Here is a 23592-nt window from a genome sequence, read left to right as displayed (position 1 = left end):
GTGGAAGAAAATGGTTTTCACATGAGGTCTGTGCGTTCCTTCTCGGGTTGCCTTCCTAGTCCAGAAGTGCAGCATTCAGTTGAGGTGTACAGGCCACATCCCACGTTGAAGCACCAGATACTGTTAGGGTGACACTTCAAATGGAAGTTTTTCTGCTATACCTGGGCCTTGCCAACTTGGAAAAGTGGTGTTGCAGCTGCAGTCTGCCGCAAGTATCAACCAAACACATGAGACCAAGCCAGTGTCCAAGCTGATTCTGTTTATTATAGAAACATTGCTTAGTTTATATCTTAAAAAAGCTTCAAAATGTAGGAGGAGGAGGACTCAGGTGTGTTCACACATCCTACAGTCATGGTTTCAGTCTCCGACTGCCCATTGCTGTTATCTATTGGCGAAGATTCCCAGTCCAGACCTCGAATTAAAGCAAAGAGCATAAAATAACAAAACTCCCATAGCCATAGAACATAGTAACAGAGCGGGAAGTGCCTTTCCCCCGCAGCTGCTTGCAGAGCGTAACACAAAGCAAGTATAGATTTTAATATAACACACAAAATGGACCCTCAACTCCACACTTTTTTTTTTTTTTTTTTTATATATATATTTATTTTTATTTTACAGTTTTATACAGATATAAACACTGAGAAGGGAGACAATCTTCCGAAAAGGAGAACAGTAAAGGTTGTCTTAGAACAGCAAAACATCATAAATTCGCATATCACAAAATGTGTAATCAAAGAAGTTGCACGCCAAGAAGATGCGAACATAACGAGCCAGAAAATAACCAACCAAACAAACAAAACACCCTCCCCCCCCCTTTCCCACCCCATGCTCACAGTCCTTCAGTAAGAGAACCAGCAACAACCATTCGGCACCACGTCCAACAATCTACCGCTGTTGTGTTGTTGCAGGTAGTTTTAATTTTCCCAGAGTACCTGACACATCTTTTTTCATGTGCCACAATGTATCTTTGAAAGGTAACACAATCTTTGTAATATCCTCTTGAGAGAGGAAACTACAAATAAAGGTTGTCCACTTTTTGAAAAAACCTTGTGTAGACTTCTCCTTGTTACGTAAAACCTCTAACTGATCATATTGCATATAGCGGGTAACTTGTAGGATCACATCACCAAGCGTAGGCATACGCGGGACCAACCAATTAGCAAGGAGACATCTCTTAGCTACTAGTAAGAATATATGGGTTAAGGATGAAAGGTGATCATCAGTCCTAGTATATGGAATAGAAGTGACAGTGGTTCTAGGGAAAGATTAACCTTTAGTTTGTTTCGTAGAAGTTCTTTCAATTGAACCCAAAAGAGCCTCGTTAAGGGACATGAGACCAGGCCGTGTACCAGGTCAGTTCTCAACTCGTTATAGTTTGGACAAGCCTCGATACGCTCAGGGTTAGCGGGGGTTCTGGGAAGAGTGAAGCCGTAAGTGGCGTTATGCATGATTTTAAAGTGTGTTTCTCTCCACAATTCGCTTACTACCGCCTTGCGGATTGCGGTCCATGCATCTAAGATTGGTTTGGAGAGATCAGATTTCTCAAAAAAAGGTTTCCCAATGTGCGAACACCCGTGGAGCCGAGCCTAACAAGACTTGTCTCCTCACTGACCATGATAGGTATGAAAGAGAGTGTATGGGGCTCTCCACCCGCTGGACCTCATCTAAGAATGATGATTGATATAAAGGTGCCTAGGCCTAGGTTTCAAGAAGGCCATGAGTTGAGTGTATACCAAGAAATTACCTGGGCCCAGAGAATATTTGGCTCTGAGTTCTTCAAAGGTTAAATACCTATGGTCGGTGTCATGCAATACATGTTCAACTAGCAAAATACCCTTCTCTTTCCATTTATGATATAACCTGCTTTTGATGTCTGGGTGAAGTTCGGGGTGTGACCACAGGGGCATACGCCTGCCAATACAATAGGGCAGACCTAGATCCTTGAGGCTAGCTTTCCATGCTACCAGGGTGTCTCTAAGAAGTACACTTTTCTTTACATGGGCAGGAAGAGCAGGAAATTTCGTGTAAAGAACCGCTTGGAGTGACCACGGTTCTGCCATCGCCTGTTCCAGGCACACATTAGAATAGGGCCCTCCCCCCCTCATCCAGTCAACTCCATGTCGCAAAAGACATGCCAGATTGTAGCAACGTATGTCGGGAAAGTATAAACCCCCCTGATCCTGGAACAATTGTAGTTTCCTCAAGGCTATGCGGGGACTCTCCCCCCTCCCCCCATATAAATTGTGTAAAAGTCAACCTACGGACGTCGTCATGTCTCAACAGTATTGGAATAGTTTGCATCGGGTAAAGTAAGCGAGAGAAGGCCAACATCTTGATAAGATGGCATCTGGCCATTAACGGTAAGGGAAGTTTTTTCCATCGGTCTAAAGAGGACAAAATCGACTGGATAAGAGGGGGGACATTAAGCCCGTACAGCGTACCCGGGCTAGTACTTACCAGGATACCCAGATATCTCATGTTAGTGCTAGAGATAGAAACCTCCGTACCCAGAGATTGTTGCGTTAGTCTGGAGGAGGAAGCCCTCAGTTTTAGTAATACACTTTTAGCAATGTTTATCCGAATTTCCGAGCGGATGCCAAAATCCAGCAAGCGCTCTAGTACTCGTGGCAGGTCTCTTGTCGGGCTGGCCAAGAAGATCAATAAATCATCTGCAAATAATGCTGTATTGACAGGGATGCCCCCCACCCGGATCCCTTCGGCAGTATCCTGGCAAGCTAGCGCCCTTGAAAGAGGCTCTAAAGCTATATTAAATAATAGGGGTGAGAGGGGGCATCCCTGTCTGGTTCCTTTCGTTGGGGAGAAAGGTGATGAAAGAAACCCTGGTGTCCCCACCCTGGCTTGTGGAAGAGTATATAAAGAGTGTACGTAGTTCAAGAAGGACCCCGAGAACCCCATTGCGCGCATGACATCCCACTCCCACCGCACACTGTCAAATGCTTTTTCGGCGTCTATAGACAGTATGACGGGGGAGGGGTGTAGGTCAGATCTATAGATCTATATTAATCAAGGAAATTGGTCTATATCCTCCAGGAGAGGTGAGATCCTTCCCCTCTTTGGGGAGAACTTTAATGACAGCGGTATTCATCTCTGCAGAAACAGGTATGCCTTCCAAGTAGGAGTTGTACAGGGATAGCAGTGTGGGGCCAATTTCCTCAGATAATAATTTATAAAAGTCCCCAGTAAACCCGTCTGGGCCTGGCGCCTTATTAGGCTTCAGGTTTTTTATCGCCTTTGTTATCTCCTCAAGGGTAATTGGTGTGTTCAAGCTTCTCCTCTCCTCATCAGTGAGGATGGGCAGTCCTGCTCCGCTAAGCCAATCCCACCTAGGAGTGGAGGGATCGGGGGCGTCAGAATATAGTTGTTGGAAAAAATCTCTCAGTACCCCATTAATCTCTGCAGGGTGTGTGCATGTATTACCCGCCCTATCTTGAAGTGCCTGGATGTGGTGCTGGGCAAAGGGACCCTTGGCCAATTTGGCCAACAGTCTACCCGACTTGTTACCATGTCGGAATAGTGAGGCTTCATAGTGACTTCGGTATATGTTTTCCTTTTTCTCCACCCACTGTTCATATGCCACCTTAGCCGCCTGCCATTTGGATTTGGTGTCCTGTGAGGGTGAGGTAACAAAGGTGGTGTATGCTGACCTGAGGGCCTCGCTATGAGATTTAATGTGGGAAAGGGACGTCTTCTTCAAGGAGGCTACATATGCCATGACCCGACCCCTGATTACCACCTTTGCGGCGTCCTAGTATAACTGAGGTGCATGTGTGTGCTCGGAGTTATTTGCAGCATAATCAAAGCACCAACCTTTTAGAAGTGCTTTGAAGTTTTCGTCTCTAGCCAGCCCGACGGGAAACCTCCACAAAAAGTCAGACCCCCGTGGAAGTACGTCATAAAGCTCTAAAGAAACCGGGGAATGATCAGAGATTATCATATCTTTAATCTTAACTCTATTAATACGAGTTAGTAGGGAGGGAGAGATAAATAAATAGTCCAACCTGGACCAAGAGTCGTGAGGATGGGAATAATGAGAAGATTCCCTGGCATCAGGATTATTCCATCTCCACGAGTTGACCGTGCCCAAGGACAAGGCCCATGTTGGGAGGGTTTTATCCCTACTTCTAGGCACTGCAGGCCCATCCCTCCCTGACCGTCTGTCCTCCTGATGAGACATCACCGCATTGAAATCTCCCCCTATTATTTTGTGGAGGACAGTGTCTGCAAGCAACCTGGTGGACAGAGCGGAGAAAATGACCTTGTTGGCATAGTTTGGTGCATAAACATTAGCCAAGAGGAGTTCTTCAGCCGGTGTTTTAAGATGCAAAGTGCATATTCTGCCCTCTGCATCCGCCCACGCGGATAGTAGCTCATGATTATACATCTTATGTACTAAGGTAATAACCCCTGCCTTATTATCTTTCGCCGACGACCCATAAACCGCACCCACCCAGAACTTCTTAAAAAACTCTTTCTGAGGGAGGTGTGTCTCTTGGAGGAACGCAACATGAGGAGAGAGTTTTTTAAGGTGCCTCAGAACCATGTTCCTCTTATGAGGGGATTTGAGCCCCTTCACATTCCACGTGATAATACGTACCATTTTAACCAGACCTTGAGATACACCATAAAGGCGTATGATGTGCCAGTTGTGAAGGACTGTGAGCATTCCCACCCTCCCCACCCCTTCCCATCCCCAACAAATAAACTAAAAACATCAGAACTGGCATAGAAAACCTTACAAAAAGACCCTTTCTGAGAGCCTCCCGTAAGGAGGTAAACATTCTCAGCAAAAATTGGTCTAGGGACCTCACTTCTTCCCATGTGGGGAACTTCAGATTCTAATTGTATCATGAGCATTGTCCGTCCTCGCAGCCGGACACGAACAAGGGCTACCTGTGGAGGCAAAGGGAGTAGGTGAAGGGAGGAGGGAAGGATAGAAAACAGAGGGGGGGGAGGAAATAGGGAGGAGGGGGGTGGGAAAACAGAGGAAGGAGACAAAGGGTGGGAGGAGAGGAGAGGGGAGCAAAGGGAAGGGGGAGAAGAAGAGAGTGCTAAGGAAGGAGCCGGAAAAAAAAGGGGGGGGGGGGGATTTAAAGGAACAAGGGGGGAAAGGGGAAAGAGGGGTAGTGTGGAGGGAGGGGGGGAGAAGAGAAGCAGAGTGGAGGGAGGAGGGGAAGAGGGGCAGAGGGGAGGGGGGGAGAGAGGAATAGCAAGAGGAGAAAGGAGAAGGGGTGAGGAGGGGGAGAAGGCAGCTTAAACAAGGTGAACAATTTGTCCACCCACTACTCATCTCAAAAAGCGGTTTGGTCCACCAGACTTAGATCAAGCTGTCCAGGAATACCTCGCCAAAATCAGGAAGTGAAGCCGAACAGCACTGTCCAGGTGTAATGAAATGTACGGGGAAGGGAAGCCTTTTAATGGCCACCCTGGTCGGCCTCAACGTTGGCTTCTTCATGAGTTACCACATTCATCTCGAGGGGTGCCTCAGTCCGCTGCTCTCGGGGAATGCTGGGGTCTCTGTTCTTTCGGGGATGGGTCACACGGTCTCATGGCCGCTGGACTTTCCTGAGAGGATTCTTCTTCAAGCCGTGCAGGGAGGCGCTTCCTGGATGAAGACGACATGGTACGGCTGCGCTGGACTGGAGAGGGCCAGGAAGTATTGTTGTCCATACCCCCATTCAGAAACACTGATGCATCCTCTGGAGAACGTGGAGAAGGAACCGTCTGGATGGAATATCTTAAGGACAGCAGGGTATAACAGTGCAAAGCGAGTTTGCTTGTTGAACAGGGAAGTACATATGGGGGAGAGAAGCCTGTGCCGTCTTGTGACCTCTGCAGAGAAGTCCCCAAAAATCAATACTCTGTGACCTTCCAGCTCCAGGGGCTCTCTCCTGTTTCTAAACGCTCTCTGGATGGCCACTTTATCTGTGAAATCCAAATATTTTACGATGGTCTGTCTCGGGCGATCTCTCTGTTGTAGCCCAGCTGGGACTCCTCTATCCTGCCCTGTGCGGAGATCTGGGCCCAATCTGTCTGCCCGTTCGAGCTTGCACGTGTGGGTTAAACCCAGCATGGTGGGTAAAGTCTGTTCACAGAGTTGCACTAGCTCGCGCTGTTTAAAGGATTCAGGGGCACCTATGATTCGGAGATTATTTCTCCTGGACCTGTTTTCAAGGTCTTCCACCTTTTCCCACAGACGCTTATTACCCTGCAATCTAGCGGGTACTTTGTCACAGTCCTCCTCAATAACCCGCACTCTCTCCTCTATGGCTGACAGTCGCAGACCCTGTGCTGCTATGTCCTTCTGCAGCTGCCTCATGGTGCTCTTCACTGCAGCCGTGACCGATTTCTGTAAGCCGGGTACTATGTGCTTTGCCACCTCGGCTGCCAGGAGCACATAGTCTATGTTGCAGGGTTCTCCCTCCTCCTCACCTCCCGAAGACTCCCTCTCTGACCTGTCAGGTGAAGCTGCTCTGTATGAGAAGGGAGACGACGCCATGTTGGCGGCTCCTCCCGCCGTCCTCCTGCGCGTCTTTCCACAGCCCCTGGGCATCGGCTGCTTGCCCTTTTTGTGCAGGTATCGGTCCATCCCCTGGTAAGGTGTAGGGGGGACCGAATGAGGGTGATTGCGGCGGCTTGCGGGTGTGCGGGCTGTACTGTCCAGGGCTGCGAGGATGGAGCGAGGTTTGGACACGTCCTCCTCACATGGCGCCGGAACCGGAAGTCCACACCTTTCTAATATATTAATATATATAGAGGGGGAGAGAGAGAGACATAACAGGCTATACAGAAATTCGTATAAACCAAGACAAAGTACAAATAAGTATATACATCTAGACAGATACAAAAATTATGTGAGATATAGTGTCCAAGGGCGGAAATATTGAACGCAATCTCCATGCCGATTCCGTAGTGTGAACAGGCCCTAAGTATAAATCTGTGTAAGTAAAAAGCAGGAAGAGGTCTGGGTGTACAGGGAGTCTAGAACAGTGACAGCAGAGCACTGAGCGGATATGACAGTTAGCATTAGAGCCCCGCCTCCAGGCAAGCTAGGAGAGCTGTGCATGCTGGGAGATGAAACAGGAAGTGGTTGAAAAGGATGTAAACAAACGGGTGAGGATAATAAATAGCTGTGAAATCACAAGATAAAACAGCAATATTAGAAACAGGGACATGTGGAGACTTGTCTAGCCATCAGCTTTCCAGCTGGACTGTTTTTGCACTTAGTTGAAACAATTTGACCCCAGTTTAATCAATTTAATCAGAAAAGGTCCAGAAAGGCATCAGAATATGGCTGGGCACTTCTCTTCCCACTCTCTGGTCCTATAGAGTTACATAAGGTGTCATGTGCAGAGAGATAGAAGAGAAACTGCAAACTACTCCCGGCTCCTTCTAGTAATCGGTCGGGATCTCAGCATCTGGACTCCCACCAATCAAAATTCCTCTCTGACATGTCAAAAGTTTATTAAAGTGACAGTACCTATTCAAAGTTTTGGTAGGTGATAAGAGTATAAGAAGGACTGGAGTGGAGATGGGAATGAATAGGTCAATGGTGAATAATAAGGGCCCTTTTACACAGAAAGATTATCTGACAGATTATCTGCCAAAGATTTGAAGCCAAAACCAGGAACAGACTATAAACAGAGATCAGGTCATACATGAAAGCCTGAGATTCCTCCTCTTTTCAAACCCAGTCCTTGCTTTGGCTTCAAATCTTTGGCAGATAATCTGTCAGATAATCTTTCTGTGTAAAAGGGCCCTAAGGCTTGTAAGGGCGTACTCCTCTGTAAAATAAGGCAGAATTATTAAAGCTTAACAAATGACTTTATTTTATTCTCAACAGTGACATAATCATTTCTATAGTGGTCCACAGATGGTTGCTGGGAACATACGATACACCAACAGGTCCACCAAGGAGAAAACGCTAAATGAAAACCTCTAAGTGAATGATTTCATAACATTTGCCTGAGGTTTTAGTATATTTTTTATAATGTTCATCAATAATCCATACTAACCAGGCGGTGGGGGGTAATATTTCTTACTCATTCCTTCCTTTTCCCCAGCAGGTCGTGTTTTTTGTTCATTTCAGATCTAAATAAAATGATAAAACATTTGGGGAGAAACACACATCCTAACAGTCCAGCACTGGACGCCATCACTGCAAAGACCTCCACAGCCACCATGTTCTTGCCTCTGGTGGTCAGATAAGCCGGGATCATGGCGATCCAGACACTGCAGAACACCAGCATGCTGAAGGTGATGTACTTGGCCTCATTGAAAGTGTCCGGTAATGTCCTCACCATGAAAGCCAGAACAAAGCTCACCGCTGCCAGGAACCCCAGATAACCCAATATGGAGTAGAAGCAGATATCTGACCCTGCATTACACTGAATGAGCATCTTCCCGGGATAAGTCTGAGTGTCCAGGTCCTGGAATGGTGGAGAGATAGACAACCAGATAACACAGATTATAACCTGAATGGATGAACACAACACCACTATGGTATAGGACAGCTTTAAACCCAGCCATTTCCTCCAGGGGCTTCCAGGCTTGGTGGACTTAAAAGCAACACAAACCATCACAGTCTTGGCGAGAAGTGAAGAAACGGCTACTGAGAAGAAAACTCCAAAACTGGTTTCCCGTAATCTACAAGTGACATCACTGGGACGACCAAGAAACAAGAAGACAGAGAGGAAGCTGAGGAAGATGGAAACCAGGAGGAGATAACTCAGGTTTCGGTTATTAGCTCTAACAATAGGAGTGTCCCGGTAGGAGATAAATATTCCCAATATGGAGCCGGTCACAAGACATCCGAAGAGCGAGACACCGGAGAATACAGAAGCCATTGTGTCATTCTGGTAAGAGATGAAGTCCAGGACTTTGGGCAGACATCCGTCTCTCTTCTCATTCGGCCATTCATCACTTGGACATTGAATACAGTTCTCTGAATCTGTACAAATAATTCATAAATTATTTGTCTATGTATCTATCTCCTCTTTATATTTTTTTTGTATACATGTAGTGCTGGCTGCAATATCAAGTAATATAACATGCCCTCACCATAACTATTGGTAAATTGTCAGGTCAGGATAAATCCAATATCTTGTAACACTCTTGTAACACACTATAACCCCAAGGTATCAGAACACACAAAAGGCTTCATAGACATAACAGTCATTTAATGAATAGGTCTAAAGTGGTGATGAGCGTACCAGAACCCATTGCGAAAGTCTGTGTTTGGGTCCAGGGTACGACTTCCTAATAAATCTTGTTGAAATGCTTCAGTACGGCCAGGGTCTAACGGCTCAGACCATGACCGAACAATAGAATGAGTGGGGAGAGGGCCGTGCTGCTGCCTGGTCCACTCCCGGCTCTGTGTGAAAAAGCATGCCTCTTAGACTTTCTGTATGAGACTGTGCTATCACGTGACCAGAGCCGATTCTAGGTATTCTGCTGCCTGAGGCGAAACCTGAAATGCCCCCCCCCCCTTGTGCCCATACTGACTCATTACCCACCCCCAAGCCTACTGAAAATCATAAGTAAGGTGTGTGCACAAAACCTGCAGCTTATAATAAGTGCATACTGTATACACCATCCTGCTCCACCATAAGTCACTCTATCCCAGCACTACCTTCCATCCTTGGTGAGGACAGGACAGAAAAAGTATCAAAGTTTTCAGTTCATTAGGGGCAGTGATCACTTGTAGAGTAGTAACGTGAAGCATACAACAATATCTGCACAGTGTCTGCTGTCCTGACTTCCTTGCATTCTATGTCTGTGTCCAGCTATCATCTGCGGGTCATGGGGTCAATAAAGTCAGTGGTGTGTAGCAGACAATATAATTTATAGCCACTCCATAAAATCTGCCACCCTGAGCAATAAACTCATCTCGTCTCATGGAAGAAGCGGCCCTGCACGTGACACAGAGTCAGGAGAGGACTGCACTGACTTCTCCCAGCTCATTCTCACAATTGGTCAGAATCTAAACAATCAGGATCAGAACAAACAAAACTAATAATTCTGATTGCTCAAAAGTACAGATGAGCGAACCTTTGAAAAGTTTTGGCAGTGTGCTTTCTATTGGCGGGGAAAGGGGGGTAATCAATCATACTTACCCACTTACTGGCACATCAAGCACTGTTTGCCAGGTCCGCTGAAGACAAAAGGGCTGAGCTCAAGGGGGGTAAATATGATTACTTCCCCCTCAGTCCGTCCTCCAAGGAGTTAAGTAGGGATACACAGCATCCTCACTTAACCTGTTGGGGGCCTAACTGTTCACTAAATCTGAAAAGAAAAAATAGTGGGAATTTTTTTTTTTTTTTTAGTTTATAATCTCTTTACTAGTGTTTTTCTTGCTATCTCAGTGCTCCCACTCTGGTCCTCCATTTCGCCTTAGTTTACTTGCCTGCAGATGTAGTGTAGTTTTATACCACCAAGGTAAATTAACTCTCTCAGGTGTCGCACCAAGTACTGTAAGCTGTGATTTCCTCTCCAGCCACTAGGTGTCAAACTCCCCTTCTGCACAGCTGCAGTCTATGGGAAAGGTTAAAGGGGTAGTGCGGCGGTAAAGAATTATTCACAGACTAACTGTAACGCCTGGAGTAGTGGATCCACTGGACCGGCACCAGCGATGGCACAAACCTCACCAGGGAGCGGAGTCTAAGGGGCCGCTGGTTTTCACCAGAGCCCGCCGCAAGGCGGGATGGACTTGCTGCGGCGGGCGACCCCCAGGTCGCTACCCCTGGCTTGGTTGCTGGTGACGGCAGGCGAGGCGTGGCAGGAGCAGTAGGCAGGAGATGGCACTGGCAAAGGTCTGCAGGTGAGAGCGCACGTGACAGGCTGAACGCAGGAACAGATGGAGTGGCTGGGAAACAGGAACCAGGAACAGGGACTGGGGACCGGGTAACGGATAGGACTCAGGAACAGGGACTGGGACCAGGTAAACAGATAGGACTCAGGAACAACAGGGGCTGGGCCAAACGCTATGGGAAGCATGTAGAGGCTCCAACACTAAGGACAGGGCATGCTGGGATTTATAGGGGAGTGATTGGGTGCAACTACCAATTAGGAGCACACTGCCCCTTTAAATCTGAGACAGCCGGCGCGCGCGCGCCCTAGGAGGCGGGGACGCGCGCGCCGGCCGGCACAGCGGGAGACAGGAGCGTGGAGAGGTGAGGCGCCCCCCGGGGCCGAGGTGACAGCAGCGCCGGGTCCCCGACTATGGACACCGGCTGCTGCATAGGGCAGGCAGCGGTCGCGGCGGCGGCCCGGAACGCGGGACGCCGCCGCGGCCGTAACAGTACCCCCCCCCTTTGGCCTCCCCCTCTTTCTTGCCTGCAAATGGTACAGGAAGCCACAAAGTCTTTGACATCTTGGGATAGGCTGGGCCACCAGTAGTGGCGAGAGATCCGTTGGCCGGTCTTACGGACTCCCGGGTGCCCGGCCTCCAACGAGGAATGTCCCCAGTTCAAAATACCTCTTCGAAGCGCAGGGTGAACATGAGTCTTTCCGGGGGGTACTCTCTGAAGAGTGGAGGTGACGACTGGTACTAGGCGATCAGGCGGTATAACGTGGCAAGGGACCTTCTGTAAGTTCTTCCGGTGGTGAGAGAACACGACCTTAGTCTTGGGTACGGGGAGAGGGTACACCTCGGCAGAGAAGGCATCCGCCGAGTCTTGGTCTTCTGCCGGTAGGCCGGATAGAGGCTTGGCCGGGACAGGAAATGACATAATACACTTGGTCTGAGGTGACTTGAGACACTGGTGGGAACAGTCCTGACCCCAACTGAGAATCTCCCCGGTTCTCCAGTCCAGCTGAGGGGCATGTTCTTGTAGCCACGGGAGTCCCAGGAGGACCGCGGGGGAAGAATGGGGCAGGACGTAGAAGGATATCTCTTCTTGATGTGAAGGACCCACCTGGAGGACTAAAGATGCGGTCTGGTAGTACACACGGTCGGTAAGAATTTCGCCCGTGACCGAGGAGATAGTCAGGGGCCTGGCTAGTCGGGTCACGGGTAGCCGCCATCTTTGGACCAATGTTGCCGCAATAAAACTGCCTGCTGACCCCGAATCGAGGAAGGCAGTAGTCAGATGATTTTGTCCTGAGGGAGTCCGGATGGAAACTGGCATAGACAGACTTGGAATGGTGGCATTTTACACCTAGGGACACCTGTCCCACCGGACCTAGGTGCGAGCATTTTCCGGATGTTTGGGGACGTAGGGGACATCCCAGCCGGAAGTGATCGGAACCACCGCAATAGAGACAGAGATTCTGCTCCAGGCGCCGGATTCTTTCATCAGGCGTCAGGTGAGCCCGTTCCACCTGCATAGGAATCTCAGGAGAGGGTTGGGACATCGAAAGGTCAGGATTCTGGAAAACTGGCGCCAGCTGGGGATGGCGACGGGAACGGGTTAGTAAATGTTCATGCCGAACCTCCTCCTCCCTCTCCGAAAAACGAGTATCAACTCGGGTGGCCAGTAGAATGAGTTCGTTCAGGGAGGTAGGCAGGTCTCGGGCAGCGAGCACGTCTCTCACACGACTAGACAGGCCCTTCTTGAAGGTGGCCAATAGGGCGGCCTCGTTCCAGTCCAATTCAGCTGCCAGGGTGCGGAACTGGATGGCGTAGTCACCAACAGAGGAGCTGCCTTGAGAGAGGTTGAGGAGAGCAGTCTCGGCTGAAGAAGCACGGGCAGGTTCCTCAAAGACGGAGCGAAACTCGAATAGGAAGGCCCGGAGATTGGCAGCAACAGGATCATCACGGTCCCACAGTGGCGTGGCCCAGGCCAGGGCTCTACCCTCTAATAGGCTGATGATGAAAGCCACTTTAGAGCGCTCGGAGGAAAACTGACTACTCAAAAGTTCAATGTGCATGGTGCACTGAGTCAGGAATCCTCTGCACAACTTAGAGTCCCCAGAGTACTTGCTTGGGAGGGCCAGTCGGAGTGAAGAAGCAGCGTCAGGAGATGGTGTGCGCTGGGCAGTAGTCTGCTGCTGTAAGGCGGCAGTGAGTTGCTGGATCTGCTGTGACTGTTTCTGGATTTGTTGAGCCTGTTGCGCGACCACTCTGGCGACGTCACGGAGATCTGGCACCTCGCCGGGATCCATGGTTGGAGCCTACTGTAACGCCTGGAGTAGTGGATCCACTGGACCGGCACCAGCGATGGCACAAACCTCACCAGGGAGCGGAGTCTAAGGGGCCGCTGGTTTTCACCAGAGCCCGCCGCAAGGCGGGATGGACTTGCTGCGGCGGGCGACCCCCAGGTCGCTACCCCTGGCTTGGTTGCTGGTGACGGCAGGCGAGGCGTGGCAGGAGCAGTAGGCAGGAGATGGCACTGGCAAAGGTCTGCAGGTGAGAGCGCACGTGACAGGCTGAACGCAGGAACAGATGGAGTGGCTGGGAAACAGGAACCAGGAACAGGGACTGGGGACCGGGTAACGGATAGGACTCAGGAACAGGGACTGGGACCAGGTAAACAGATAGGACTCAGGAACAACAGGGGCTGGGCCAAACGCTATGGAAGCATGTAGAGGCTCCAACACTAAGGACAGGGCATGCTGGGATTTATAGGGGAGTGATTGGGTGCAACTACCAATTAGGAGCGCACTGCCCCTTTAAATCTGAGACAGCCGGCGCGCGCGCGCCCTAGGAGGCGGGGACGCGCGCGCCGGCCGGCACAGCGGGAGACAGGAGCGTGGAGAGGTGAGGCGCCCCCGGGGCCGAGGTGACAGCAGCGCCGGGTCCCCGACTATGGACACCGGCTGCTGCATAGGGCAGGCAGCGGTCGCGGCGGCGGCCCGGAACGCGGGACGCCGCCGCGGCCGTAACACTAACACACATTACAAAGTTATACAACTTTGTAATGTATGTTATGTCTGTGAATGGCCCCCGTCCCCGTGTCCCCCCCCCCCCCCCACCCGTGTACCCGGAAGTGTGGTGCGCTATACTCACCTGTCACGTGCCGACCCCCGTCTCCGATCTTCAGCCAGTGACGTCTTCTTCGGGCGGCCGGCGAACAGCTCCGACTGTCCCGAATGCCGGCCGCCCTCTGCAGCATCATCCGATGTTCAGCCGCGACTGGCTGAGCACAGTTATGCTCAGCCTAATCGCGGCTGGTAGTACTTCCATTTTTCCCATTTAAAACTTGGTCCCTAAGTACCTTAACGGAGGCTCTGTTGTCTCCGCTCCCTGCTGTCTGTACCTGAGGAGGCGCCGTTGTCTCCGCTCCCTGCTGTCTGTACCTATGGAGGCGCCGTTGTCTCCGCTCCCTGCTGTCTGTACCTGTGGAGGCGCCGTTGTCTCTGCCCCTCGCTGTCTGTACCTGTGGAGGCGCCGTTGTCTCCGCTTCCTGCTGTATGTACCTGTGAATTAGGAGGCAAAGCTTCCTGATCGATCTCCTGTGTGACACCCAGTGTAATGTGATTCTATGGTGCCGTCTACTAATGCACAGGTACGCTCAGCAGTACAGTTGATCGAACCTCGGGAAACCTAGGTTCGATCGAACTCAAGCATTCACGAACCTGCCGCATTAGATTCCCGATACCTTCCAGGTCCATGGGGCAGGAGGAGACTGCCCGGGTACTGACTGGAATTCCAGGATTCAGCATATTACCTAGACTATTACCTAGGCTGAATCCTGGAATTCCAGGCGGTCCCCGGGCAGACTCCTTCTTCCCCATGGACCTGGAAGGTATCGGGAATATAATGTGGAAGGTTCGTTAATGTTCGAGTTCGATCGAACCTAGAATTTCCTGAGTTTCGATCAACTCCACTAAGCAGCAGAGACAACAGCAGCAATACCTCCAGTAAGGTATTCCATCACCAAATTTAAAATAGAAATAATTTAGAAAAATGACTCTTGTATCATGTATATACAGATACAGGTGCTTTATAGATTGGCGTAGGGAACCTTGGCTCTCCAGCTGTTGCAAAAATCAACTCCTATCATACATGGACATTCAAAGCTAAAACTTTAGCTGTCCTGACATGATGGGAGTTGTAGTTCTGCAACAGCTGGAGAGCCAAGGTTCCCTACCTCTGCAGATAGTAGGTAAGGTTTATATAAATGTGATATATATTTGGAGAGGGCAGTCATTTAGGGGTATAAATGACTGGGCACCCTTCACCCACCTCCCCAGACTGGGCACCCTTAAGCCCCCTCCCCACACTGGGCACCCTTCACCCTCCTCCCTAGACTGGGCACCCTTCACCCTCCTCCCTAGACTGGGCACCCTTCACCCCCCCCCCTCCCCAGACTGTGCACCCCTGATTGTCCTCCCCTTCCCACACACCTGTATTTTCTTTCTTCTTCCATAGTGCAGTGTACATACAGGACCTACAGTGACATCATAGTCACATGTGAAGGTCCATCACTATCTACACAGTAGCTTTGCTGTACTGTCTCCTGGCTGCTGTTTAGCATTGATTTGCGCAAAATTTCAGTAAAAACTCAGAGATTTTGCGCAAATTATAGCTAAACAGCAGCCAGGAGACAATACAAAATGGAAATACCTCTTTTGATCAAGTAAAAATCCCCACACTGACAGAGGGCAGGACGCTTCCAGGCTGCCTCATCCACTGTGATCCTTCTCTCTCTGCTCCCTGTGATGGCCTCCCCCCTGGTCTCTGAGCACGGGGCAGCTGCCCTTCCTGCCCCCCCCCCCCCCCCCCCCCCCCCGCTACGCCCCTGCATTGGGGTATCGTACTAATCATTGGTCTAGCTAAGTGCCTATCCCGAGTCTCTACTGCAATCATCAAAACCAAAAAGAAGAAAAAATCTGGACACTATATTTAAAGCGCAAAAGATAAAAATCTATCTTTATTTTAACATGATCCAATGACAAAAAGAAAACACCAAAACAAACATGATTAAAAACAATTAAAACAGCACATGGGTGTATAGTAACCTAAGTGAAGGAATATAATAATCCCCCACTCTACCAGGTATTAGACGATAATTTTACTCCACATGATCCAATATATAGGTTTATCTAATAATGTTATACAGAGAACCTCCCAAAGAAAGGTTGGCATTAGTGATGAGCGAGTACTAAAAGGCTCAGATGCTCGTTACTTGAGATGAATATTTACAGATACTCTGGTGCTGGTTTCAAGTAACGAATCCCATTGAAGTTAATGGTAAACTTGAGCATTTTTGCAAGGGACCCAAGCTCGGCAGAGGGAAGGTCGTCTGAAAACCTGTCAACCTCAGAAAATTAAGGAAACAGCAGGGGCAGCATGCATGGATGCCTCTGAGGCTGCCTATTTGCACCATTATGCCAAATTCTGGGCAACAGCCTGGTTAAAACAGAGGTAGGCATGTGAACCACCCAAAAACTCAGCCTGTCACAGCATGGCAGTGAGAACACAGTAAACCATTAAAACAGAGGTAGCATATGAACCACCCCAAAATTTAGCCTGACACAGCATGGCAGTGAGGACACAGGGAACCATTAAAACAGAGGTAGCATATGAAGCACCCCAAAATTTAGCCTGACACAGCATGGCGATGAACAAGGTAAATAAGGCAGGTGTTCAATCTCAGAAAAATAAGGCCTGACACAGCATGGCAGTGAGGACACAGAGAACCATTAAAAGTGAGTGTGGTAGCAAGTGAGCCTCCCAAAAATTATGCTAGTCACAGCATGGCAGTGAGGAGACAGAGAACCATTAAAAGTGAGTGAGGTAGCAAGTGAGCCTCCCAAGAATTAAGCTAGACACAGCATGGCAGTGTGGACACAGAAAACCATTAAAAGTGAGTGAGGTAGCAAGTGAGCCTCCCAAAAATTATGCCAAACACAGCATGGCAGTGAGGACACAGAGAACCATTAAAAGTAAGTGAGGAAGCAAGTGAGCCTCCCAAAAATTAGGCCTGACACAGCATGGCAGTGAGGACACAGAGAACCATTAAAAGTGAGGTAGCAATTGAGCATGGCGGAACAAGAATTGGCTGTTCGCTGAGAATTGAAGGAGGAAGAGGAGGAAAGGAGATAACAAGAATCCTCATGTTGAGCTGCTTTCCCCGGGTGGACAGTTGAATTCAGGTGAAATCCAGGCTTTGTTCATTTTTATAAGCGTCAGCCTGTCAGCGCCGTCAGTTGACAGGTGGGTGCGCTTATTAGTGATGATGCCACCAGCTGCACTGAAGACCCGCTCTGACAACACACTAGCGGCAGGGCAGCCCAGGATCTCCAAGGCGTAAAGCGCCAGTTCGGGCCACGTATCCAGCTTTGCAACCCAGTAGTTGTATGTAGCAGAGTGATCGGGAAGGACGTTGGTATGGTCAGCAAGGTACTCCCTTACCATCTTTCTTAAGGCCTCCCCCTTACTCTGTCTAGACTGGGGATGGTTGACATAGTCTTGCTGGGGTGCCATGAAACTGTCAAAGGCCTAGGCGAGTGTTCCCCTGCCCCTTGACAAGCTGCCTGCTCCACCTCTCCCCCCCCTCCCCCTTTTTGGTCCACAAAACTACGTCCTCTGGCGCTAGTGGTGTCAGATGGGAAGTAAATTTTCAGCTTCTGCACCAGGGCCTGTTGATATTTATTCACTCTCATACTGCTTTCCTCGGCAGGAATGAGAGTGGAAAAATCAGCCAAATTGGGGTAGGTCTTAAGGAACCGCTGCAACACTAGGTTGAACACGTGGGCCAGGCATGGTACATGTGTGAGGCTGCCGAGTTGCAGAGCCGCCACCTGGTTCCACCAGTTGTCACAAACAACCATGCCTGGTTTGAGGCTCCGTGGCGCGAGCCAAAGATCGGTCTGTGCCGTGATGCCCTGCAGCAGGTCCTGGGTCGTGTGCCTCTTGTCACCTAAGCTCAGCAGTTTTAACACCGCCTGTTGGCACTAACCCACCGCACTGCTGATGCAGCTAGCGCTACCAAATGGAGGTGATGTGCTCATGGAGGGTAATAGAGAGGAAGAGGAAGATAAGGAGGAGAAAGAGGTATACAAATCATGATAGACCGCTACCGAGGTAGGCCCCGCAATCCTCAGTGTGGGCAGCACATGAGCGGAACCAGGGTTAGACTCTTTCCCAGCCTCCACCAAGTTGACATAATGTGCCCTCAAGGAGATAGAGTGTCCCTGCCCGCCGGCACTTGTCTACGTGTCCGTGGTTAGGTGGACCTAGTCAGTGACTGCGTTGGTCAGGGCACGGATTATGTTATTTGACACGTGCTGGTGTAGGGCTGGGACGGCACACCTTAAAAAGTAGTTGCGGCTGGGGACAGAGTACCGAGGGACAGCCACCGCCATGAGGTTCCTAAAAGCCTCTGTCTCTACCAGCCGATAGGGCAGCATCTCCAGGCTCAGCCGTTTGCCTATGTGCACATTTAGGGCTTGTGCTTGCGGGTGAGTGGCAGTGTATTTGCGCTTCCATTCAAAGGTCTGTTGTAGGGACAGTTGAACGCCTTGCTGGAGGGTGTGGAGCATAGTGGAGGTGAAGGGGTGGGTGTGGGGCGGGAGGCGCTCCTGCCTGGGCCTGGAGGAAGGGAGGGGACTGATAGAGCCAGCCCATGACACAGGAGGAGTAGCAGGGGTGTGACTTGCAGTCACTGAACAGCCTTGGTTCCACTGAGTGTGGTGTTTAACACTCATATGCCTGCGCATGCTGGTAGTGGTTAGGCTGGTAGCGGTTGCTCCCCTGCTGATCCTGGTGTGGCAAAGGTTGCACACTACAGTCCGTCGGTCATCTGCATTTTCTTTAAAGAACCTCCAGACTTGCGAACATCTAGGCCTGGCCACGGGAGTTTGAAACAGTTGCTGAATCTGATCTACTTGCTCTGGCCCTGCTTCTCCCTCTGCCCACCCCTCTTCCTCTTCCAACTGGTCCTGTGGCTGAACTTGCCTCCCCCTCAATAGCACTGTCTTCACTAGGCTTATCCACCCAGCTCGGGTCAGTCACCTCGTCCTCAACCACCAGCTCTTCCTCCATTTCCTCACCACTTTGAGTTACATCCATGACAACAACCTCACTGTCTGATAACTGTGTCTCATCGTCATCATCAGACACCTCTTCAAACCCCGCTTTCAAGTCCCCACTCTCATCACTCACTGACTGTGTGAACTGCATAGTTTGGGCATCGGGACAGATCGACTGCTCCGGTTACTCAGACTCAGGGAAGGGTCCAGAAAAGAGTTTTTGGGAGCATGGTGGTGGATCTAAATCCCTCCTTTTCTGGAGGGGCCAGGCTATGGGGAAGGAGGCTGAGCTAATGGAGCAAGGGTTTCACTCCCATGGGTAGAGTGGGTGGACTGCGTGGAAAACTGGGTGGTGGATAAGTTACTGGACACATTATCCGCTATCCACGTGATCACCTGTTCACACTGCTGCAGTTCCAATAGTGGTTTACCCTGAGACCCCGTAAGTTGCAAGAAGAAGCTAGGGAGTGGACGTCTGTGGTGTGCCACTGCTCCCTCCTCAACGGGTGCTGTTGTGTCACCCTGCCCAGAATTTTGGCCTTTGCCCACTGCATCGCTTGGAACCCCACGCCCTCGTCCTCGACCCTTACCCCTGGGCTACACCATTTTATGGACACTGCACAGTCAGGACTGAGATAGCTGCACTAAAGATCACAGCAAGTCAAGATAACATAAGAAAATATACTGGTGGTCACACTAGTATTTGGAGGCTGTCATATAGAGTCTGTGTGTACGTGGTGGTCTTTGTTCTATGCCACCTGTTATACAGGACAATGAGCAGTGAGGTTCTATGCAGGTGTACTACAAATCACAACAATACAATGTACAATGGCAGCAGCAGCAGCAACCACAAAATAATAAAATAGTACTGAGCACTTCTTGGGGGTGTGTATACAACACCTGCGGTCCCCTTTCTGCCAGCAGCCGGTCACCACAGTGTGCTGCTAAAATCGTGGTAGCTGCACTGCAAGTCCCAGCCAGCAGTCTTGAGTAATCAAAAAAAATAATAATGATTTTAAGCCCTTACAAGGGCTATTTGGTTCTTTTTCTAGTCATCATCATTACTAGTTGGCATTGAAAATGATGACAGTTTCGTAATAAACCCACAAATGCAATATTACGGCAAATAAAAAAATACAATACACCCTAATGAAAGCAAATAATCCAAATCAATACACAAACACTTTCACATATAAAGTGCTAATAGTGCTGGGAAAAAAAGGTGCTAGAAAAACCTGTAAACAACAAACTATTGCACAAGAAATATACGGAAAAGCCCAACCATTTGCATGAAATAAACGCATGGTCACCCTATGGTCATGGGAGCTAATAGCCTGGTCTGGACCCAACGCGTCGTCCCACACAGTGACTTCCTCAGGGGTAAAGATGGAGGTGTAAGGTTGTTCCTTTTATAGCAAAAGTTTGACTAAGTGTGTGTGTGTGACACAGAGAACACTACAGGTATTTGCCTACTCCTCATGTTATCGCTACTATGAACAGTGTCTATTGTATTCAGAGACTGTGATATTTTGAACTTTCCTTCGATCGATTCAGTTAATTATTTCATGGTTAAATCTTACCAGTGACCCCCTCATCACCCACATGACACCTGCACAACGTAGCGTGTGGAGCTAGGAGGGCTTCCTACATCTGCACCCCTGGGTGACTGCGCCCTGGCGCCTGCTGCACACTATCAAGGGGTATCTCTGTTTCAGCTTGTAGGCCTATAGTATAGGGGGTAAGAAGATAACCAGCAAGGGTCTGACCACTGGGACCCACATCAATCCTGACAAAGGGAACACAATCTTCCCCAGAGGGGTGCAGTGATGGCAGTATTGTATTTAGCAGGTATGATGTTTGGCGGTATACACAGGGGCCAGTGTGTGGCAGTATATTCAGATCATGCAGTATGGGATGCTAAGAGGAGCTTTACCTAGTTTGAAGGATAAATCGGAGGGTTGGGACCCAAATTTAGTTTTTTCCCCCAGTTGCAGGGAAAGCTAGCTACCCCTCTGCTGGTAAGACAATACTATTACCTGTCTTATTGGACATCTCTCCTTCTGAACACGGGATGCAGTCATAGCAGCAGGTATGGATGGATGTTGGTCTCGCCATTTTCCTACTTCCAGGTAAACATGGCTCTGAGCAGCGGGATACTGGGACCTGAAGGAAAACACAAGAACCTTTACAGGATGACAAACAGTAACTCACTAAAATACCTTAATATGATGAAAGTAATAGGGGACCTAGGGTTACAGACTAGAGGAAGGGTCTAACATATGAATATGGGTTTCCTATATACAGATGCAGTGTCCTGGTCAGGGCCAGCCTTAGGTTAGATAACGTCCTCTATGTCCTGGTCAGGGCCGGCCTTAGGTTAGATAACGTCCTCTATGTCCTGGTCATTGCCAGCCTTAGGTTAGATAACGTCCTCTATGTCGTGGTCAGGGCCAGCCTTAGGTTAGATAACGTCCTCTATGTCCTGGTCATTGCCAGCCTTAGGTTAGATAACGTCCTCTATATCCTGGTCAGGGCCGGCCTTCGGTCCGGCTTTCAATCTGTGTGTGTGTATATACCCAGATGTTCATACAGGCTAGAATATAAAACAGTGACATATTTATTAACTCACAGGTGACGTCTTCTCTGATTCATTCACATTATATGATTTATAAATAATAATTCTGCATTATATTACATGAAATAAGGATTTGATAGAATAGAAAAACTGGTGTTAATATTTGATGCAGAAACCTTTGTTTGCAGTTACTGAGGTCGGACGATCCCTGGAATCCTTGACCAGGTTTGCAGACACTGCAGCAGGGATTGTGTCCCACTCCTCAGATTCTTCAGGTTTCTGGGCTGTCATTGAGCAGCGTCCCTCCAAAGATTTTCCATTGGGTTCAGGTGTGGAGACTGGCTAGGCCTCTCCAGGGCCTTGAAATGCTTCTTACAGAGCTGCTACTTAGTTGACCTGCTGTGTATTTTGAGTCATTGTCAAGCTATAAGACTTACTGAGAAAAGGAGGGTGGTGGCCAAATTCTCACGATACATGTAGCCCCAGACAATAGAAGATTGACGGTCATGTTGCGTTTCTTCCATTTTCTAATAATTGCGCCAACAGTTGTTGCATTCTCACCAAGCTGCTTGTCTATTGTCCTGTAGCCCATCTCAGCCTCGTGCAGGTCTACAGTTTTGTCCCTGGTGTCCTTAGCTCTTTGGTCTTGGCCATGGTAGAGAGGTTGGAGTGTGATTAATTTAGTGTGTGGACAGGTTTTTTTTTCCATAGGTAAAGAATTCAAACAGGTGCAATTATTACAGGTAAAGAGCTTCCCAATTCCTTAAAGGGGTAGTGCGGCGCTAAGAAATTATTCACAAAATAACACACATTACAAAGTTATACAACTTTGTAATGTATGTTATGTTTGTGAATCGCCTCCTTCCCCGTGTCCCACCACCCCCACCCGTGTACCCAGAAGTGTGGTGCATTATACATACCTGATCCGTGTCGCGCCCGTCCGCCATCTTGTGCCAGGACGTCACCTTCGGCTGGCCGGCCGAACCGCTCCGACTGTCCCTAGTGCCAGCCGCCCTCTGCAGCGTCATCAGATGCTCAGCCGCGATTGGCTGAGCACAGTTAGGCTCAGCCTAACACTTAAAACTGTAACTTATCCCCTGCTAGATAAAGTAAAGAGAGGGGAGTCCCCTGAAGGCACACATACACCAACTCCCCATTACTCATAAACTCAGCCTGGACCTTGCCCACAGCCGTACCACACCTGGCCTGCGGACACCCCTCTTCCAGACCTCCATCACCCTTCCTGGGGGCCCTGCCCAACAAGAATTTTCTTTTAAATTTCAAGATACCGTTAATTAGGTAAGTGAGTCAATCAACCCCCATACTAGTCCAATTATAAATCCTTCCTCAATTGACTTCAAAGGACCCCTCCTCCCCTCCATTCCTTAAGCTGCCGCCGTGACAAGGCACTAACCCCCAAACCAGCAAAAATATATAGTACACAAAAGTCACTTAGAGCCACAGTACCGGCACTACGGGTGTATATAGCAAATGGAATGGTGTGAGGCTTCGGGTGTATTAAAAATATGGGTATCCTGGTGCTGCTCCCTTTAAATTATAGTCCAACAATTTTATTTAAATACTGTATGTGAAAGAAAAACATAAAAGCCATCACTCGGCTTGAGGATAGTGGGAACGCCAAACACCTTAGGTCACGGATGTGACAGCTGCTTTGCGCTTTACTAGTGCTTCTCCAACTTCACCACCGTCTTCCGGTGAGATATTCACTTTGATGACGGGGATAATGGGTTTTACAAAAGTTAAAAGCATCAGGTGACTTGTCATTTGCATTCAAGAAACATACTTAGATCTATCCTTTCATTAAGTCCAGCCGGACCTTGTGCATTGGTAGATTCATTGTCCATTTTTGTATTCTACCTTTTTTCAAGCCCATAAATTTAATTTTTTGTATCATTTTTATGAACTACTGACATGTGTTTAATAAGACGCTGGACCCCTACACCAGTGCACAAAAAGCGAACGTGCTCACACGGAGATGCACATAATGGCATACACAACGTTTTTACTGCGGCAGCAGATTAAGTCAGAAATTCTTCAGATGACTCCTCCCAGGGTTACAC

General features: G+C 49.1%; 1 protein-coding gene across 1 annotated transcript; it reads right to left on the bottom strand.

Annotated features, from left to right (window-relative positions):
• Positions 1 to 8060: 8060 nt before the first annotated feature.
• Positions 8061 to 22458, bottom strand: LOC138796431 (vomeronasal type-2 receptor 26-like). Its single transcript, XM_069976032.1, has 3 exons — positions 22432 to 22458; positions 20973 to 21099; positions 8061 to 8968 (listed from the first exon to the last, which is right to left on the bottom strand). The coding sequence occupies exons 1-3, from the start codon at positions 22456 to 22458 to the stop codon at positions 8061 to 8063; spliced, it is 1062 nt and encodes a 353-aa protein (XP_069832133.1).
• Positions 22459 to 23592: the final 1134 nt, after the last annotated feature.

Source organism: Dendropsophus ebraccatus, chromosome 7, assembly GCF_027789765.1.
Source record: "Dendropsophus ebraccatus isolate aDenEbr1 chromosome 7, aDenEbr1.pat, whole genome shotgun sequence".
Classification (NCBI taxonomy): Eukaryota; Metazoa; Chordata; class Amphibia; order Anura; family Hylidae; genus Dendropsophus; species Dendropsophus ebraccatus.
This window is presented reverse-complemented; position numbering and strand designations above follow the sequence as displayed.